Source organism: Lichenostomus cassidix, chromosome 4A (assembly GCF_008360975.1).
Source record: "Lichenostomus cassidix isolate B80296 chromosome 4A, HeHo_3.0, whole genome shotgun sequence".
In the NCBI taxonomy this organism is placed as follows: domain Eukaryota; kingdom Metazoa; phylum Chordata; class Aves; order Passeriformes; family Meliphagidae; genus Lichenostomus; species Lichenostomus cassidix.
The window spans coordinates 18,229,156-18,249,000 of NC_139485.1; the positions used below are offsets into that span (position 1 = coordinate 18,229,156).

Sequence of the window (19,845 nt, forward strand, 5' to 3'; positions counted from 1 at the left end):
GAGTTAGTCATGGAATTTCTTGTGCCGTGCTGTTTACAGGGGTGTAGGGGAAGTACAGGACAGAGAGCTTGGCTTTCTCTCCCTGCTGGCCGGGCAGGAAGGGTTCTGTATCCAATTGCAGTATCACTTACCACACCAGCCTGCTCAGGGAGTGGGGTTTTCCCTCTTTGCATACACTGGAACAGAGGTTGGTGTGACCTGCAGCAGGAGCTGAACTGTGTGCTGGGTGCAGGCTGGCTCTGGGGTGCCAGGGTGGCAGTGAGCCCCTGCAGAGGGGTGTCTGACTCTGCACCCCAAAGGGTTTCCTATCCACCAGCTCTTTTATTGCAACCCTAGAAGGTGGCAGAGCATGGGCTCCTTCATACTTGCACAGCTGAGCCACCACGGAGGCTTTCATTACAAAGAAAAGAAAGTTTAATTTACTCTTATACAAAGGACTGTTTAAACCCTGAGGGGCACGTTTGGCCCCCCATGCCTGTGTGGATGCCCATGTCCCATGTCCCATCCCAATCCCGTGGTTCTGCCTGACCTGCTGGGCTCCCACTGCATCCTGCTGATCCAGCAGCATCCTTGCAGCACATGTCTCTGGTTTCTCAGCCAGGGAGCTGTGTGGAGCTACAGCCCCACTTGCTCCATGAGGACCCCTTGTACACCAGGACAGGCAGGCAGCAGTCTTTGAACCTGGAATTTCTCACGGAGAAGGAGTACCAGGCTGTGTCTTGCCTGGCTTCAGTGCATGCATGGATGCTTATCCTGGCCTTGCTTTGGGAAAGGGTTGAGGCAATACAGTCAGAGTCCCTGTCTGCTTCCACTTAGAAGTTTTCCTTGTTGAAGTAGAATTTGACCTTCCTGGGGTCCAGGCTGGAGTGTTGGTGACAAGACTTCTGCAGGCTCTTTGCCAGGGCCTGTGGCCCACAGAGGAACACACCAACCACTGACCTGCAAACAGCACGGGGATGTCAATGCCAGGCAGGCAGCTCAGGGAAAAGTGATTTAAAAGCTCTTTGGACTCCCTGCAGGGGACAGCACACCTCTCCCGAAGCCAGCCCAGTGCTGAGTGCCAGGGTGGAGGGGGTGCCTCCAGCCCCAACATCCCGAATTCCCTGCTCAGCTCTCACCTGGGGTGGGCTGCAGCCACTGCTGCAAACTCCATGTTCCACATGGGCCGCCCAAAGATGGTTTTGTGCCTGAGGCCTGTCACTGTGTCCGTAGCAGTGTCAAAGTGCAGCGCCACGTTGTTGGCCTGGGCAGGGCAGGGCAGGGATGGTGAGAACCCCAGGCACCACCCATGAGTCCCCTCCAGCCCTCACCATGAAGGAGAATCCCTTGCTGATCCCACCAAACATCATGCCTGGATTTCGTGCCTGAAAGTCATTGTCATGCTTGCCCTGCCCTTCCTGCCCAGCTTGGCCACCTCGTGTCCCCTGCAGCCATGCCAGCCCGTGGTTGACTCACAATGCTGGTGTCCCAGCCTGTGAGGAACAGACGGTAGGTGAGAAAGTCTGCCTTGCCCGACTCAGCCATCTTCTGCTCCAGTGAGGCAAGCAGGTCGTTGAACCAGGCAAAGGCTCCTGTGTCCCGGCAGAGCCAGTAGAAGTAGATCTGGGATGCAGGAAAAGAGGGATTCCTCAAGGTGGAGCAGAGCTGGAGGGAGGAACCCACAGCAGCTCCCTTGGGACATTCTGTACCTTCTTGGTCTTGAGGGTCTGGTCAGCCTGCTGGAACTTGTACCAGATGGACTTGAGGATGGAGGCGAAGGGGGTGACGCCGATGCCCGCTCCCACCAGCATGGCCACCTCGTACTGGAACACGTCTTCACTGGCCGTGCCGAAGGGACCATCCACCTCGATCCTGCTCAAAGCAGGGCCCAGGTGAGAGGTATGGCCTCCCCAAATCCCTGGCCTGTTTGGGCACTCCCCAGCCTACCTGGGTGTTTCCAGCTGGAAGGTGTCAATGAGACGCTCTGTCCAGTCGCCAGCCGCCCGGATGTGGATGGAGAAGAAGTCCTCCTCAGGTGCAGAGGTGAGGGTGAAGGGGTGCCACTCCAGCGGGGAGATGGCAGGGCAGTTGACAAAGATGTACTGCCCCACCTCCATGCAGAAGCCCTTCTTCTGCATCTGCAGCTCCAGCACACGGGCAGGGTGCATCACCACCTGGGGGCACGGGCAGGGCTCAGTGCTCAGCCTGGCTCCCGTCCCCAGAAAGGGGCTGTGGCCGTGGCCCCTGCCCACCTCCCCATGGCCACCACGGCAAGGAGCTGTGGCACTGGTGGCTCCAAGGGTAGGAGCTGGGATAGGGACAGGCTCCTGCACCACCCACCTTTTTGACAACCACCTCCTGCCGCGCACGCCAGACGCGCAGGATCCGCTCAAAGACATAGAGGATGATGGGGGCGAGAACCCACTTCCAGGACTGTGAAGGAGGAGAGCAAAGGATTGGGAAGGGCAAGGACTGGAGCATCCCAAGGGCAAGGGAAGAGCTTCTCCCTCGCAGCTATCCCAGCACTGCCCTACCTCAGCCGGGATGCTCCCAAACTCGGGCTCTTTGCAGCAGCTGTGGGTGCAGTTCTGGTCCCGCTGTGTGAGGTACTCAGCGCAGTGATAGGGATGCACCTCTGCCATGCTCTGCTCCGTCTGCCCACGCACCAGCCCACTGCAGGGAGGTGAGGGATGAGCCCAGGTGGCAGCTCCTGCCCCCTGCCAGGGCTAAGCCACACTGCATGAGGCCAGCTGGGCTAGCCTGCCCTGGGAATGGCAGTCCACAGCCCCACTGGACTCTCCACAGGGCTGCCCCACCAGAGGTGTGTGGCCACTGCCCCTCGCTGTCCCGCCCTGGGCAGTGGTGAGGAGCCTTACGCGATGCCGTGGATGACAAGGCCGGCGAAGTAGATGAGGAAGAGGTGGTGTGTGTACCAGAAGAGCTCAAAGTAGTTCCTGCGGATGAACTCAGTGGAGGATGTGACCATGAGGATGAGCGCCAGCGTGATGATCACCCCTGTCAGCCCCGGGATGGTCGTGAAAGCCACATACTCAACGGTCTGCAGGGGCAGCAGGGTGGGTTAGGGGAGCAGGGCACAGGTGGTGCTGGGTTGCTGGGTGCCAAGGCTGCACTCACCGTCTGGTTGGAGTGGATGGGGTTCAGCCACTTGCTGCCCTGCAGGTGCATCTTGGAGAGGACAGCGGGGAGGCTGCGGTCAGTGGCTTGTTGGCTCTTGTTGTAACGCTCCAGGTTGAAGAGGTGGGCGATGGTGTGCACAGCTGGACAGGAAGCAGGCAGTCACCCAGCTGGCCACCCCCGAGTCCCCATTGTTGCCCCATCCCAGTGCAGGGGGTACCTGTGAGCAGGGCCAGCGCATAGGCCACCAGCTTGTGAAAGGTGAGGTTGTGGTCCAGCTGCTTCCTCAGCGTCCGCCTGCAGCACTGCAGGGAGAGGCAGAGGTGTCAGGATGGAGACAGGGACAGGGACAGGGACAAGGACAGGGACAGGGACAGTCACACTGGCTGTGCTGCCACAGGACACTCACTGAGCAGGTCCCACGGAGGAAGGAGAGCAGGTTGCGGCAGACAGGCAGCAGGATCAGCATGCTGTTGAAGTTGAGGCACTTGGCTGATGCTCGAGCCCATGCCAAGGCAGACTGGGGAGAAGAGAGGTTTGAACACCACTGTCCTGTCGTGCTGTGCCAGGACTGGGTCAGGATGGGGCCAATCAGTGCTGAGCAGGGACTGAGCAATGCTGGGCTGGGAACTGGGATGGAGCAATGCTGGGCTGGGCTGGAGATTGGGAAGGGTGTTGCTAGGAGAGGACTGGGAGGGAGGTGCTGCTAGGCTGGGTCGGGATGCTGTTGGGCTGGGACCAGACAGGAATTAAGGTAGGCACCAGCACGGTGCAATGCCAGCCCGGGGATTGGGATGGAATGATGGTGGGCCGGGAGAGGACAGAACGTGAAAGGGACATGGGATGTTACAGCCCAGCCCCACTGCGGCAGAGCCCCAAGAGGCACGTGTGCCTGGGCAGGCAGGGTGCCGTGGGGGAGCACCTTACCCCAAGGATGGCCCTGGTGTAGAAATAGTGCTCGTCCCGGTCAAAGAACAGAAAGTAGTAGGTGAAGAGGAAGATGTTGACGCCCAGCCAGGCTGCCTGCGGGAGAAAGTCACAGCCTCGTGAGGGACCCTGTCCCAAGGGCTCCCCATGCTGCCGCACTCAGGTGTGGGTGCAGCCAGAGGGTGTCAGGACAGCACATCCCCTCCTGCTTCCTTATGAGCTGCCCTGCCACGCGCAGGGCTGGGACACCGGGCCAAAGGTGGGGAGAGGTGTGGAATTCTTGCAAAATTGCTGTCTTGTCACACGCAGCCGTGTGCATCACCCGTGCATGAGGAACGAGGAAAGGCAGCAGCAGACAACGCCCGTGTAACGGGAAGGAGGGAGGGCAGGTCCGGAGGGTGGTCAGGGCTGTGTGGGGAAGATTCTGGGAGGAGGAAGTTTCACAGGGAGCTGGCTCACCTGTGCCCACCTGCTGTCCCCTGCCCAATCCCACTGCACCCCACACTGGCCCCTCTCACAGACACTGAATTTTTGCAGAGATCCAAAAAAACCAACCCGCCTTGTATTTGGGTTTTGGCTGTTTTCTTTTCCTTTTTTAAGGAATAAAAATAGCCCAACTGTCTGTACACCCCCACGCTGCCATGCATTCACAGCTCCTCACACAGCGCTGAGCAGCTGATGGCTGCTGGTCAGGCAAGCCCTGTTACACCAGAGATGCTGCAGCATGGCACTGGCAGATGGTCCCTCTGGTGCCAGCTCCTCACTCTGCCGCGAGTTCTCACAGGATCCTCCTCCTCTCACAAGGAGAGAAGAGGCATGTGGGAGGCTCCCAGCCAAAGCGGCTGGGCAAAAAGCAGCGTTTTTAAGTTTTCCAGGACTCCTGTGTTTTCCCTAATAGTTCAGTTTCCCAAAGCCCATCCCTCCCCTGGCCGCCGGGGTATGCGGGTTGGCTGAGCAGAGGGGATGCTCGTCTCTCCCCCAGCTCAGCCCATCAGCCCCACCTCCCCCCTGAGCCTCCCGAAGCCCCCAGAGTCCCCCCAGTGAGCCCCCAGCCCGTCACACTCACGAGGACGGCGGCCGAGAACCAGTGGTTGACCAGCCAGTTGCCCATGGTGCGCTGTCCCCGCGCCTGCCGCTGCCCGCCGTTTTATGGAGGCAGCGGGCGGTGCGGCTGTCGCGGCCGCGGGAACGGCGCTGCGGGGACTTTCCCCTGAGGAGCCTTCAAGGAAATGCTGGTGATTTCAAAGGCCACTTTCCAGGAAGGCAGGGCTGACACCATCGGCCAACGCCGAAACCAGCCCCTTGCTCTGGCCAGGGATGGCTCCCTGCTGAGAGGTCCCCTGTGGCCCCACGGCTGGGTGACACGGGGTGTCTGGCTGCTCCTCTTGGGGTTTTGCGACTTTTGAGGACAAAAATGGGCTTTTTGTGTAAGGTAGGAATTTCCCGGGAAGAAGCTGCGGAGGATCCACCCTGGCTCAACAGCTCTGTTTTCCCTGGTCTCCCTCACCAGCCTCCACTGCCCGTTTTGCAGGAAAACCACCAAAAGAAGAGAAGCATCCTGGGGTCACAGCACTGCACTGGTGCCAGGATCTAGGCCAGGAATCCGTTACAGGACAGGTGATTTAAGACCAAGCACCAGTGGGGCTGCACCTCCATGGGCACTCTAGGGGAGATGAGCATTCTCAGTCCAGCACTTAAACTGAGCTGAGCCCAAAAATGGGTGCTAGGGAGGAGGGGGGGGGGAGTGTATCACACTCCTGGTTTGGGGCCAGGGTGCCTGGGTCCCATCAGCATCCCTACTGCTGTGCCAGCCACCCTTCCCCTTCTGCCTGCCCTCCACTGCAGAGCCCTAAGCTCTGAGGTGTCCAGCTGGGAACAGCAGCCTGTTCTGGGGCCCCGAGCCTGGAGGAACAGGTTGGACAGGATTGCTCTTTGCTGGCACGCTGCTCTCTCCTGGCCTGCAGCCATGGCCATGCTGACGGAAGCACACGATGGGACAGCCCCCATCCTGCCGTGCTCCTGAGCCTTACCAGCTCCCTCGAGGGGCTCCCCCATCCCCACTTCCCACTGGCACAGCCCCATTTCGGTGCCCGTGGGTGAGAGGGTTACACAGACAGCAGGGGTGTGCACCTGTGCCAGTCCCGGGACAGTCCCCACCCTCAGTGTGACTCACTGCCAGCACCCAGACGCACAGCCACAGCAAAGTTTCTTTACTGCTTAAAACAGTCCCAATGGCACCCACGGCCCGAGGTCACCGTATGCACCAGAGCCAGCAGGTGGGGGTGTGGGGGAATCCCAATAGCTGTGCACCACATGGCAGCCAGCTTGCAGCAGCAGCTGCTTGGGGCACCCCGTAAGTCCTGGAATCATAGAATTGTAGAACAGTTTGGGTTGGAAGGGACCTCTAAAGGCCATCTAGTTCAACTCTAAAGATGGGCAGGGACATCTTCAGCTAGACCAGGTTGCTCAGAGCCTCATCCAACCTGGCCTTGAATGTTTTCAGGGATGGGACATCCACCATCTCTCTGGGCAGCATGTGCCAGTGCCTCACCACCGTCATTGTAAAAAACTTCTTCCTTATGTCTAATCCAAATCAACTCTCTTCATGTTCACATGAGTGGTCCTGGGCCGGTAAGCACACTGCTGTCCCCCTGCCACCGTGGGGATGCACTGGGACCTGCTGCCACTGCAGGACCAGGCAGCACTTGGCCTGTGCCACAAGCATCCTCTGGCTGCCGGTGCAGCCCAGTGCTGCCCATCGCCATGTCCACAGCTGGCTGTAGGAGCCAGGTGCTCAGACAATGCTGTGCCTCACGCCAGGCTCAAAGGGCACCTCGAGGCACAGAGGGGTCCCTGGCGGGTGCCGGCGGCAGCACACACAGTGCAGGAAGTCAGCGACGTTGTGCCGGAAGAGCTGGCGGCAGGGGTGCAGGTACTGGAAGAAGATGAGCATGAAGTAGATGCCCAGGCAGTAGCCAAGGAGCAGCTGCACCACCAGCAGCGGGGTGCAGACGTTCTCATAGACATCAGTCTTGAAGAAGTACCAGAGGATGACGAGGGCTGTGTTCTCTGCCAGCCGGGCCACGTAGTACACGGCCAGGCGGCCCCAGTTCTGTGACTTGTCGATGAGGTCCCTGTCAGCCAGCTTGAGCTGCACTGCCGACCAGCAGAACATGTTGATGCTGGAGTAGAGCAGGGTGAAGGCACAGAGCACCACCACCGTGCCCAGGCGGCTGAAGTTCTTCTCGATGTTGTCGGGCAGGGAGTGGCCGCCGCGCCAGAACTGCACCCAGGGCAAGAAGAAGACCACCAGGAGGTTGGCCAGGGCGATGGGGATGATCCAGTGCTTGAAGACGGTGCTGAAGAGCACGAGGACAGCGATGCGGGTGGAGATCTCCAGGCTGCGCCACAGCACGATGCAGAGGAAGGCCAGCGGCCGCAGCTGGACCTTGTAGTCATCGTACTTGACCTGGATGGCCAGGATGTTGCAGACAAGTGCTCCGTAGGTGACTGACACCAGGCAGATGGCCATGAGGACGGCTGCAGAGGGATATAGCAGGGCAGTCAGGCAGTGTTGGGGACCAGGCTGTGCCCAGCCTCTCCACTGTCTGGGGCGCAGTGTGGGGTGACCACCCCAGGTGGGAAACACGGGGTACCAGCTCCATGTGGAAAATACTTGGTGAGAAGCACAGGGTGCCAAACACCAGGGCTCACAGCAGAAGGCTCAGTGTGAGCACTGCTGGAACAGCTCGTGGCTGGTGGTGACAGTCCCCACAATGAGGTGGCTGTGGGGGGAGTTGCAGGCAGCAGGAGGCTCAGCTCCCAAAGGTTCTCCCTACACCAATAAAACAGAAGACTTTGCCAAACAGGAGCCATTTCTACAATTGGAACATGCCCCAGCCCCCCTGCCCTGTGCAAGAAATGCTGCTCAAGGGTAAGGGGGCACAGTCTGTGCTGTGAGGGTCCCTCTGCCTTCATCCCAGCCAAGAGCCACACCACTATAGCCCCAGAAGCATCCCAAGAGCCAGCCTCATGCGAGGGCTGCAAACCAAGGTCATTCGTAGGGAATGCTGGCAGCTGTTCTTGTTCAGCACAGCCAGGAATACCAAGGAGGAAAAGAGTGCAGCTGGTCCCATCCATGCTGGCTGCCAGCTGCAGGGCTGAGCTGAGACACTCCAGCTGTGAGGGAATCACCCAAAACATCATTTGGTATTTGTTTCCTGCACCTACTGCTAGAGCAGCACTGGGGCTCATCCTTCCTGTGCTGCTCCAGTTCCCCAAAATGCCTTTGAAGGGAGCTGTGGCAAATTAGGGGGTTTCTATGGGGCATTTCCTGTGCTTCCCTTTCCATGCAGCTGCTGTGGGCAGAGATGACAAGGTCTAGGCTCCCAGCACTGCTGGGAGAGCAGGTGGGTGAGGGCAGCTGCTTCACCCAGCGCTGTATTTGGAATGGTGCAGCAGCACGCCTGCATGCCTGGCTCAGTACCATGCCAGAATGGGAGGCAGAAGTTTGCTCTGGCATATCCACCCCCAAGCACATAAACATCCTGGGAGCAGACAAGGGAGCCTGGGAGTGGGAGTGCTGGGCTGGGAGCTCTGGCTATTGGAAAATGTGCAGAAATAGATCCAATGGAGGGACTTTAGGGAAGCCAGAGCCTGGAGCTAGAGGAATAAAAATGAATGGAAACTGGAGCAGGCTAGGGCAGGGACCAGACACTGTTATGGGACATGGCACTAGGTGGGTGGAGTGGCTCTGTAGGGCAGATATCCACAAGCACGAGACTGGGAGAAGAGCTTGGCACCTCAGTCATGGCCTGCTCTTTCCCACATTGCATCACTGCAAGCAGGAAAGCAACGAGCTGATGAGTGCCCAATTTCTGTGGGTTGTTCCACAATTTCAATGGAAGTTGTGTCCCCAAGAAGGACTTTTTGGATTGCTTGGATGTCACATCTGCACACACAGCTGAGGAGCTGCCCAACAAGGGTCCCTGGGGAGCCCAGGTGCCAGGTGCCCTTACCTCGGGCCACAGGGACGTACTTCTCCAAGACGCTGATGTAGAGCTGCAGGGTGAGCTGCGGGGTGGAGCCCAGGAAGGCCTGGATGACGGCCATGCGCTTGAAGGCATTGCGGTGCGTGGCCAGCCGGCGCTCCGAGTGCCCCACCTCCTGCTCCATCTCCACCTCGTAGCCTTTCCGCAGCCGCCGCTTGCGGGTGATGGTGACGTAGGGCTCCTCCTCCCTCCCTGACCAGCAGTACACCAGCAGGGCCTCCACGCACCTGAGGGGACACGGGAGCTGTCACCCCACCGGCCGTCACCCCGCCAGCCGTCCCACTGTCCCCGAGTCCCACTTCCTTGCCTGGTGCTGGCCAGACCCTGCTCCAGCTGGGCACAGCCCCACTGGCTTGGGCAACTGTCCAGCACTGCTGTGGGCAGTGCCTGGCTGGTCACACCAGGACCGTGGAGATGTCCAGTGGCTGCTCCTCTGCTCCCTCAGTGAAGATGAATTGCATGGGGCAGAGGGGCAACGACTGCCCCAGCAAGGAGTGAAACAGCTGCTGGAAGTGGTGCAGCATCCAGGGTATGAAAACAGTGGCTCTGCTTGGAGCTACAGCTACAGGAAGGTGTTCATGACCCCTGGGTTGTTTTCCCAACTGGCATAAACCTCTTCCTCTAAGCAGAGGCAAAAGAAACTCTGACAGTGTCTTTGATCTCTGTCTTGAGCAGAAGAAGGCTTCCACGCTTCCTCCTTGGTGGGGAGAGCAGGAAGGGAGCGCAGGGTGACGCCGTGTGTGGCACGGGCAGATAAGGCAGCGCTTCCGCAGCCCCTTCTCCGCAGGGCCACAGGGGTGGGCAGGGCTCTGACTCTCTCCCAGGCTGCTCTCTGCTATAAGGACAGAGGGATCCCCAGCCCAGACCCCCAGCCACGGGGTGTGCATGGCCAGAGGGGTTCAGCAGAGAAGGACCCATCTGACAGGCTTGGCTCCTGCCTGGGGACCAGCTGGCTCTGGGACCAACAGGACATCATTATCTATGAGTGCTTATCAGGACAGCAGAAATTGCTGCACATCAAACCCAAAAGGAGTGAGGGTTTAGGATAAATAAAAACAGATCAGGCCAGCACTCATGGCTCATTGCAAACTCTAATGGGAAAACAATTTCATCCCAAAAGCCTGGCTCCAAGGGCAGTCCCAGCTGGCTCCCAGTGTCCTGTCAGACCTTGTCAGCAGGCTGGGCTCCATCTCCAGCCTGAGCAGCCAGCTGAAGCAGCCATCCCCGGGCAGCCCTGGCTGGCTCTTGCAAGCAGCTGGGCAGCACTGTACCCATCTCTGACAGCCTTGGTTGGTGTGAATGTCACAACACTACTGTGGGCCAGCGTGGGCTGGCGGCACTGAGGCGAGGCCTCCCAGATGGCTCTGAAGAGGAGACGTGGTGACAGGGACACCTCCGGTGCCACACTTGTTTCCGGTGACAGAGGAAGTGTGGAGCAGGCCACAGTGTTTTAGCAGCTCCGTGGGTACAGTGAGCCCCAAAGCGTGGCTGCTGGCTTTGCCATGCCTCCCGTTGTGCATTCTCACGGAGCAGGCTGGCCAGGGTGATGACAGCCTGGTGAGCACCACAGCATTCCCAAGGAATGAGAGATCTGCCTGTGCAACATCCATCCACCCCCTCACTGTCCTCCTCCCAGCACAGACCACGTTCCTCACTCCCTCAGTTCCCATGCTAGCCCCACTCCTGCACCTGGCTCCTCTCCTCCATGTCCCATAACCCCCATTGAGTCCCACTCCTGGCCCTAAGCAGGACACCCCAAGAATCTCACCACTGTGATTGAGAGTGCTGTCCACACACTTCTTGAACTCAGACAGGCCAGGTGCTGTGACCACATCCTGGGGGAGCCTGTTCCAGAGCTCCACCAGCCTCTCTGGGTGTAAGACCTTATCCTGATATCTAATCTAAACCTCCCCTGACTCAGCTTCATAGCATGTTAGTATTCACCCTCGAGTACCCACCGGGGATTCCCACCTGTGCTCCCAGCCCAAGCACGGTGCTGGCAAAACGAGAGGCTGAGGGAATGGCCGGCTGCATCCCGGACCTTGCACAGAGCTCTCCCAGCAGCTGGGACACAACAGGCTGGCAGAGCCGCGTCCTGCCCGGCAGCAGCAGCGGTGAGCAGAGACCCCGCGGGCCGGGAGAACAGTGCCGGGCAGGAGGAACAGGGAGCCGGCAGGAGCGGCTCCGGCCACGCCGGGCAGATGGCCGCTGGCAGCCGGTGCCCGCGGTGCCCGTCCTGCCCGGCAGGCTCCCCGCTCCCAGCCGGTGCCCGTCCTGCCCGCTCCCCGCTCCCAGCCGGTGCCCGTCCTGCCCGGCAGGCTCCCCGCTCCCAGCCGGTGCCCGTCCTGCCCGCTCCCCGCTCCCAGCCGGTGCCCTCGCCCCGCCGAGCCCCGCGGTCTGTTCGGGGCTCCCGGGTCCCGCGGCGCTCACCTGATGACGGGCCCGAGCTGCAGCAGGTGCATGAGCAGAACGAGCGGGCGGTCGCGGCTGAGGTCGCGGTGCACGAAGACGAGCGTGAGCTGCACCAGGACGGAGGGGCAGAGCACGAAGAAGATGGTGAGCGCCAGCCAGAAGCGGTCGTCGGAGTGGCCGTAGGAGAGGCAGAGCACGGCGGCCGCCGCCCCCTCCCCGCAGAACAGCGCCGTCGAGAAGACGATGCCGAGCGGCAGCTTCGCCCGCGACGGGGCGGCGGCGGGCGGGCAGCCCCCGCTCGGGCCGTCCATGGCTGCCCCGGCCCGGCCCGGCCCGGCCCGGGCGCTCAGCCCCGCCGCGGCGCCATCCCGGGCTGCAGCGGAGAGAGGAGCCGCGCTGCGGGGCGGGACGGGGCGGGGCGGGGTTATCCCGCCGCACCGAGCCCCGACGGGCGGCCGCGCACCGACCCGCCGAGCCCTCCGCCCCGGCACCGCTCCGGGACCGCCCCGATGCGCCCCGGCCCTCCAGCCAGCCCGGGGGGCACCGGCCGGGCATCCCCGCCGTTCTGTATCCTCCAGCCCGGACCCCTGCTCCTCGCACCCCAGCCCTGCCCTGGCCACCACCCTCTTGCTCCGGGACCCCCTTTTCTGTGGTGCCCAGGTCTCTGTCCCAGGACAGCCCCACCTGCAGCTCTGCCCCAACACCCCCGTCTTTGCCCAGGATCTTCTATCAACGAGTCCCCATCTCTGCAGGGATCACCCCCCAGGACACCCCCCCATGGCCAGGACCCCCACCGCAGCACCCCCTGCAGCACCTCGGGACTCCCACTGCCCAGATACAGCGCTGGCAGCCCCCACGCTACACCTCGGGTGTGCCCTGGAGCCTCTGGAGCTCTCCCCAGGACACCCCTGTCGAGTGTGGCCCAGTCAAGTCCCGGGTGTCACCAACAGCCCAAAGTGCAGCAACACTTGGAGAGTCCCTCCAGGGGAGAATTGCCAGGTAGCCCCAGGGACACTGGGGTCCTCCGTGGGACAGGAAGGATGCCAGTGTGGGTGGCAGCCTTGCCTGAATCATACAGCTGCCGGAGAGCTGCCAGCACCCACTACCAGTCCAGGGCCTGACCCCAGCTCCAGAGCCAAAAATGGACATGGGCAGGGGCACCACATGGCCCTGTGCTCGATGGGGAGCATGTGGGAGGGAGGATGTTGTCGAGACAGGGAGCATTTTGGTATCTTGCAAGACAAGCTATGTCAGGGACACCCCTCCAGGTCCAGTGAGCGCCTGCTGGGTGTATCAAAGTTGGGCACTATGTTACACGGGAGATGTGGCTCCTGTATCCTGGGTATTCCTGCTTCCAGATAGGACCTTGGCCTACAGCTGAGCAAGAGTGCTTCTCCCATCACCTTCAAGGACCCACCCTCAAGATAAAGGGATATATGGACTAGCTGACAGAGCCAAACCTCCCACTGCTCAGCCTCACATCCTTTCTGTCTGTCCCACCTTGATCAGCCCTACAGTGGTGAGAACACAAGGCTGTCTGGGCTGCTCCCCACCTGCTCTGCCCAGCACACAGTGCCTCCAGCACCAGCCCTGCCCACCTTTTCCCCTCGAGGAGGAGTGTGGGCACAGGTGGGGATGCACACACACTGCCTGCCAGATCACTCAGTCCAGCCTGACTGGGACAGATGGGACAAGGCAATGAGTGTTTGACATTGGTCAATTTTCCCCAGTTTAGGCAGACTGGGAATTTTTAGGTAACTTTTAAAAGGCTCTCGGTGCTCATCTCTCAGCAGCTAGGCCAGCTCACAAGTAGGTGTGAAAAAGACAGTGTCCACTGACCTGCCCCTTGCAAGCCTAAAGCACGAAACCTCCCAGCCCACACACACAAGAGCTTTTTCCCCTTTTACCAGGCTGGAATCATTACCAGGACTATCAGGCTTATGAACAGCAGAGCTGAGAATAAAACTGCCTGAGACTCTGGAGGTCATATCTCCCCCAACAAGAGCTCCCACACAGAAGCAATCCTTGCAGCTGCCCAGAGCTTTTCCTTCCAAGGCTGAGCAGCTGCTTCAGGAAAACACAAACCCCATGAGCTCATGGGGACTGGCCTGACTTGAGGGGACGGGAGATCTACGTGTGACCACGCAGCTCTGGTATGATAGTTACATATTTTCAAGCTGTTTTTGGAAAACAGCCTCTCCAAAAAAAGCTCCGGCAGGGCAGAGGGTGAAGGGAGCAGTGTCCAGGCAGAGGAGCTTTCCGCCAGCCGACTGGTGACCGCGGCCAGCCAGGGTAGGAGCTGTGCACGGGAGCAGCTGTGCCTGGCTGGGTGCTCAGCCAGTGACAACACAGCGTGTGGCACTGCCAGCTGCACCCACGGCTCTGTGTGAGCAGCAAGAGCAGCGTGCCGTTTGTACCATTTATGCAACTTCCACTTATCCAAATTAAAAGCATTCCCCAGTAGTCTGGCAGGTCACCAAGCCCTCGGCTGAGCAATGCCTGAGCTTCAACTCATCGTGTTTTTAATTTTAGCTTCCCCTGCTTCATGATTAAATACTTAAGAGCAATTGTTTAAGCAAGCAAGAATTCCAATCCTGTATCCATAAGCCCCAGCAGAGGAATGAAGAGACAAAGCCTCACAGCATTTCCCACACCAGTTATTATCCTATTTGGTGTCCCAAACACGGAGAGACAGCGAGCTGTTCACGCTGTGAGTCACCTCCACAGCCTGACCCCACCTGTCCACGGCTCAGCGCTGTAAACAGCAGACACACCATAAAAGTGATGTGGGTCACAGATAGTATCATCCAGAGCTCCTGTCCCACTGTCCTGCCACTCCCTGTCCCTGCCAACTCAGAGCCTGTGCCTCTGCTGGAGAGCCCAGACTGCACAGACACCTGGGACACCAGTGTCACACACAACCGCCTGAGCCACAGCTGCCACGAGCCAGCAGGGACGGTCCAGGTGCTGGGGACATCCTACCTAGGTGTCCCCACCCTGCAGTGGCAGCATCCTGGACCAGCAGGGCAGGTCACTGCCAAATGGCCCTCACTCTGGAACCTCCCCGGAGCAGAACAGCTCCTGGGCTGGTGGATGTGAAGTGACACAGGATCAGAGAATCACAGAATCTCCTGAGCTGGAAGGGACCCACAAGGATCATCGGGGATGCCCAAGGCACCGGCTTGAGTCCCACTACCACGTGTGGATGTCAATTCTCCTGCCCTGCCCTGGAGAGCATCCCAGCTTCATTCATTTCTTAATCCCAGCCTTCTTTCTTTATTTATTTTTTAATCCTGGTGCTCACACAACACGCTTTGCACAAAGGGCAGTGGCGGTGGTGACCACTGCTGTGAAACTGCAGCGTTTGTTTTGCAGCTATTCCAGCCCCTTGGATGTGCAGGGCATCGGTGTGGGGGAGCCTGGGCTATCCGTGGGGTGGGAGCAACCTTCCTCAGCGGCTCTCACTCTCAAAATAGCCCCGTCTGCTTTACACATCCCTGCCTGGCGGCTCAGCTCCTGTAAAAGGAGAAGAGAGAACTGTTTGGAAAAGACAGGGAGCTCTGGGCCAGACCCTTAAAGAGCCCAGGTGGGGAGAGCTGCCAGCACGCTCCCCAGGCTCTCCTCTCTCTCCTCTCTAGGACCCAGAGCAGACACCACTCCCAGGGTGCTCGCTGGGACATGCCAAGAGCACGCTGCTGCCTTCCCAAATATAGCCCTGCGCACAGAGGTGAGGCAGCTGCTCGGGGTGTGGGGATGGCCAAGCTCCCCTGCTTCAGACCTGAGAGCTCCTCAGGAACACAGCCTGGGCTGGGGATTAAACATTCAGCTGGTGCTGCACGGAGTGACAGTGGGGATGTGTTGATCAGCCAAACGCCCCATGTGCTGCATGAAGTGGAAATCACAGTGTCTCCCAGCTTGGAGTGTATGTAAGAACGTGACACAGTTGTGTCCCCTCAGTGCAGCCGTGCTGCCCTACCGGCAGGGCTGGGAGGTTCCCAGGAATCTGTCAGCTGAGAATTTTTTACTTAGTTTGGAAATAGCTTTGCAAATGACTGGTTTCCACTGCCTAAACTGTTTGGATTTTGCATTGCTTTCACCGTAACTCAGCTGTATTTTTTCCTGCCCCAGCAGTCTGTGGAATAGTTTCTGGTTGGGGAAATATTTATTCCACTTGCTTCATCATGCGACTGATTTCACCGCTCCAGCTCCTCACCCAGCTTCACTCTGACCCTGCTGGGAGAGGATCTGGTATCTGTGCTGAGAGCCTCATCCCTCTAAACTTCACTGGAGGCTGTGCTGAGACCACTGGGATCCGGGCAGAGGGCTCAGTGCTGCCAGAGCCAGGATGCTTGCAGGCAAAGCACAGACCATGTCACTGCTGCCTCATGGCTTCAATTCTTTGGCAGGAAAGCAGAGTTACCTTTGGGTGCATTTAGAGGTCTTTGCATTAATTACACATTTTGAAGTCATGCCTCCTTGGCTGTAGTCCCAGCACAGGCAGCGGGTGATGCTGTAACACTAAACAGGCAGGAAGGGTTAAAATTACCTTTAATTAACTGATTCCTGCTGGTCCTACCTGCTGTAAGGCTATACAGCCCTGGCAGAGTGCTAACCCAGGCAGGCTGTGCCTGCATGTGCCCTGGGCATGCAGGCAGGCAGGAGGAGAGTTCATTCTCTGCTGTCCCCGTTCAGGAAAGCAGCAGGAGCACCACGATGCTCTCAACAAACCTCTGTAGGAGCCTGGATAGGGCTTGTAGCCATCGCAGGAGCTTCCCTGAGCTGCGTGCATGGTGCAAGGAGCGAGGTGGCAGCTTGTCTTGCAGCAGGGAGCAGAGCAAACACAGCGCCCAAAGCCAAGCCTCTCCTAGAAATCTGTGTGTGCTTTGGCTGGGAAGCACCCTGCCAGGATCTGGGTGAAAAGCAAAAATGCTTCCTGCCTGCTTCCTCAGGGTGATGGTAGCGGTGTGGGGGAGCAGAGAACACTCTGGAAAAACAATCTCCCTTACCCAAAATAGCTTGGGCAATGGCTGCCTGCAATGGTTGCACGGCGGTGGGGTGCAAACCATCCCCGCTCCCCAGCGCCGTGCCAGCAAACCTCCGCGGTGCCCCAATTCCTCACCAACAGGTCTCTGTGTCACAGGCTGTAATTATCCTGTGTTCCCAGCCTGACTGCGGGGCGTTTGTCTGTAATTAGCTCTTGGGATTTGGGAGCTGGCATGATCCGGGGTTATCGTTAGCCTCCAGCGCAGCGCTGGGATTTAAAGGGACAATGCAGCTGTCTGCACATCCAGCACCTCAGTGTGCTGCCGTGTGACACATTAAATAGAAGAGTCTCTCCTCACAGCCTGTGTGTGTCCTTGCCCGCCACAGATCCCTTTTCGGGCACAGTCGATGCGCTTCCAAGCGAGGCAGAACAGCTTGCTAATATTTCTGCCAGGACTTTTTGGGTTTTGCCATCACCTTGGCTTTGGTGTCACCTCAGCTCAAGGCTCTCAAGGCTGCAGGTAGCCCCTGCTGCTCTGCCCACTGTGCTCCCTTGCAAACCATCATTCCCCACATCCGAGCTCCCCAGCCGTCCCCCCCGGTCTGCCGCTCGCCCCAGGGCTCAGGTGGGGTTCCCAGTGCCCGGTGCCGCCCGGGCCAGCTACTCACGGGGTCTAGTGCAGCCAGGGCAGGGCAGCCCGCCAGCCCGCGGCCATCTGCGCCTCTCCGTGCTCCCTGTGGTTTCGCCTCATCCCCTCTCCTGCGGCACTCCAGCGGGCAGAAATAGCCCCAAACACGTGCTGCCTTGCGGGGAGCGATGCCAGGGGCCAGCAGCCCCGGCGCCTCGGGCGCAGCCCTCCCTCGGGGGCTCCTGCTGTCACTGGCAGCACTAGCGGGTCCAGCCCGGCACCGTGCTGGGGCACAGCCTGCTTATAGCTCCGGTGAGGAACATCTTCATTTATCTGCCAAGATAATAAATTCTGCCTTAGAGTTTCTCACCTGGCAACAGTCACCAAGGAAACGAGGATGGCTGCTGCGGGTCCCTTTGGCACTGCCTGGGGAGTCCCAGTGGCCCTGGCAGAGGGTGTCCGGCGGTGCTCCGGCCGGCTGTGTGGGCACAGGGCCAGCTGCCCACTCGGAACCTGAGCACAGGCCCACCAACACACACAGCGACGTGGGCTTGGCCCTCGTGCCAGCTCTCCGGAGCTGAGGGTGGGTTTCACCAGATTTGGGGTGGGTTTTGAGGTTTTCCTGGCTGTTGATCCTGGTGTGTGTCCATCAGGAGGTGTGACCTGGAGCTGCCTCAGGCTCCTGGGGGATTTCCCTGTCCCCAGCGCCGGTCTGACCGGGGATTTTGCACACTTGTTTTAAAAGCAGTGGCGCCCCAAGTGTTCAGGGATCTCTGGAAATCCATCGGCGCCAGGGGAAGATCAAATTTTGCTGCCCCTCAGGAAGCTGAGCTGCTGCCTTCAGGGCTGCCTGACACATACCACTGCCCTATTTATAGCCCCTGTGGCCGTGCCTCTTCCCATGCCCCGCCAGCCTGCCCACTGACAGTGCCACCCCTAAAGGCAGAGGCAAGAGTTGACACTTTGAGCAAATCACTTCAGCCGTCATGCAGCTAATCCTGCAGAAAGCATCCCAGCCCCATGCTGTGTGTGATGCTGACCCTGCCGCTGCTCCCAGCAGGCTGCTGGCACAGGCACAGGACAAACCGGGAAACGCCATCGGGCTGGGGACAGGGAGGTGCAGCCACTGCCCTATCATCAGCAGCACGGGGGTGACCAGTCACCCCAAACATGGCATGTGGCTGTGATATCAGAACAGAAACTGCATCAGCCATCAACCACGCATGGCTCCCTGCCCATGGCACGGATCTGGGGCACCTCCCTTGCTGACAGGTGCCGAGATTCCCAACAGTGTGTGGGGCTGGAGAGGAAGGCATGGGGCCATGGCCATCCTGGCCTTGCACCCCTGGGCCAGGGCAGTGTCTCAGCATCTTTGGCCCATGGCTAGTGCTCAGCTGGCCAAGGTAGTGCTGCTGGTGCTGGGTGGTTAGCACAGACTGATGTGAGCCAGCAGACTGCCTGTTTGCTCCTGGGTATGGCTTTTGAAGGATCTCACATCTTTGTCCCTGTGGACCCCACTGCCCCCACCCAGAGCTCCTGCAGCTCAGACATCCCTGTGGGACTCTTCCTCCACACACATCAGTGGCAGCAAGCCAGGGAGGGCAGCTCTGGCTGGGAAAAGAAGCAGGAAACTTGAGAATAAAGATAAGAGCTTCAGAGCTGAAGATCCAGGAGCTGGGGCTTTTTTTTCTCCACTCCCTGCCCTGCAGTCTGAGGTTCTCCACCACTTCCCTGCTCCCAGCCAGGCTCCTGCTGCTCTGCTTGGTGTTTCTACCCCAAGCAGCACAGGACCTGTTGCTGCTCAGGGGGTGCCTTGTTTGGGCATGAAATACAAGCAGTGAGCAGTGATGTCCCCCAGCCAGGCTCAGAGGGGACCCTGGGTGAAGAGCAGAGCTGTGCACACCATGAAGGAGATGCTCCTTGCAGGGGCTGCAGAGAAACATCCACTCAGGGGTGAGGCAGCAAGAAGCCAGAGATGCCATTCCTTAGAGGAGCCACTAATTCAGCCCACGTGGGCTGTCATGTCCCCACCACGAGCCATTTATTCCAGTGATGGAGACACAAGGCTGCCCAGCACCACCAGGCTGCAGTGGGGTGGATGAGGCAGTGCCATGTCACCCAGTGTGGCAGGCAGTCCCACGACATGCCATGTCCCAGTGGCCACTGGCCTGGGCCGACCCACCAGGATTAAGGAGCCTGCAGGAGTAAGTAATTTAAATCCAGATTAGATGTAAGCAGCTGCTACGCAAAGGGCATGTGAGCAGAGGCTGTGCAGTGGGGATGAGCAGGTGAGAGACTGACTGGCACCCTGTGATGTGAGGGGCTGTGAGAGCAGGGTCTGGCCAGCAGGTCTGTGCCCATGGGGTATTGCCCAGAAGGACGGATTTTGTCTCCAGGCTTGCCTTGTGCTCACCAGGCCAGAGGCAGCAGTGCTGTGCTGTGGCACAGGACACCCTGGGGTGAGATGTTCCCTGCCATGAAGAGAGAGCCCAGGAAGGAGGATGAAGCACAGGGTCACGCTGGGCTGCTCACCTCGTAGGTGCTGGAGAGAGGCCACCCCTCTGCGTGGGGCTGCAGACCATGTTCCACCTCTTCTCCCACTGCTGGTCGTGGCTGCAGGCCATACAGGAGCCTGTCAGGTAGGTCCCTGTGCCCTCTCCTCGGGGGTCCCAGGGGTGACAGTATTTACCTGTGTGTTTATGAGTGGTGATGGCGAGAGAGGTGCCCGT

General features: G+C 59.5%; 2 protein-coding genes across 4 annotated transcripts; both read right to left on the reverse strand.

Annotated features, from left to right (window-relative positions):
* Positions 1 to 391: 391 nt before the first annotated feature.
* Positions 392 to 5,167, reverse strand: NOX1 (NADPH oxidase 1). 2 transcript variants are annotated; one of them, XM_085060733.1, is made up of 13 exons: positions 5,108 to 5,167; positions 4,042 to 4,137; positions 3,524 to 3,634; positions 3,335 to 3,419; positions 3,115 to 3,257; positions 2,856 to 3,037; positions 2,514 to 2,652; positions 2,320 to 2,412; positions 1,927 to 2,153; positions 1,689 to 1,851; positions 1,456 to 1,602; positions 1,119 to 1,243; positions 392 to 939 (listed from the first exon to the last, which is right to left on the reverse strand). In XM_085060733.1, exons 1-13 carry the CDS (start codon positions 5,150 to 5,152, stop codon positions 813 to 815), a joined length of 1,683 nt encoding a protein of 560 aa, XP_084916859.1. In that variant the 5' UTR covers positions 5,153 to 5,167; the 3' UTR covers positions 392 to 812. The 2 variants fall into 2 exon arrangements, with proteins under 2 accessions (XP_084916859.1, XP_084916860.1); XM_085060734.1 differs by lacking the exon at positions 1,119 to 1,243.
* Positions 5,168 to 6,234: 1,067 nt separating this feature from the next.
* On the reverse strand, positions 6,235 to 17,794 carry XKRX (XK related X-linked). Of its 2 annotated transcripts, none has more exons than XM_085060741.1 (4): positions 17,157 to 17,794; positions 11,523 to 11,877; positions 9,060 to 9,319; positions 6,235 to 7,581 (listed from the first exon to the last, which is right to left on the reverse strand). In XM_085060741.1, the coding sequence occupies exons 2-4, from the start codon at positions 11,813 to 11,815 to the stop codon at positions 6,836 to 6,838; spliced, it is 1,299 nt and encodes a 432-aa protein (XP_084916867.1). In that variant the 5' UTR covers positions 11,816 to 11,877; positions 17,157 to 17,794; the 3' UTR covers positions 6,235 to 6,835. The 2 variants fall into 2 exon arrangements, with proteins under 2 accessions (XP_084916867.1, XP_084916868.1); XM_085060742.1 differs by having other exon boundaries at positions 11,523 to 11,900.
* Positions 17,795 to 19,845: the final 2,051 nt, after the last annotated feature.

What these genes read in the sequence shown, in the direction of transcription:
- XKRX (XM_085060741.1), bottom strand. Translation starts at nt 11,815, where the DNA reads ATGGACGGCCCGAGCGGGGGCTGCCCGCCCGCCGCCGCCCCGTCGCGG. An exon ending in CAGCTCGGGCCCGTCATCAG is followed by an intron (nt 9,320 to 11,522) that starts GTGAGCGCCGCG and finishes GTGTCCCCTCAG; the next exon opens with GTGCGTGGAGGCCCTGCTGG. An exon ending in GTACGTCCCTGTGGCCCGAG is followed by an intron (nt 7,582 to 9,059) that starts GTAAGGGCACCT and finishes ATCCCTCTGCAG; the next exon opens with CCGTCCTCATGGCCATCTGC.
- NOX1 (XM_085060733.1), bottom strand. Translation starts at nt 5,152, where the DNA reads ATGGGCAACTGGCTGGTCAACCACTGGTTCTCGGCCGCCGTCCTC. An exon ending in TCCTCCGTGGGACCTGCTCA is followed by an intron (nt 3,420 to 3,523) that starts GTGAGTGTCCTG and finishes CTCTCCCTGCAG; the next exon opens with TGCTGCAGGCGGACGCTGAG. An exon ending in CTTGTCATCCACGGCATCGC is followed by an intron (nt 2,653 to 2,855) that starts GTAAGGCTCCTC and finishes ACCTCCCTGCAG; the next exon opens with TGGGCTGGTGCGTGGGCAGA.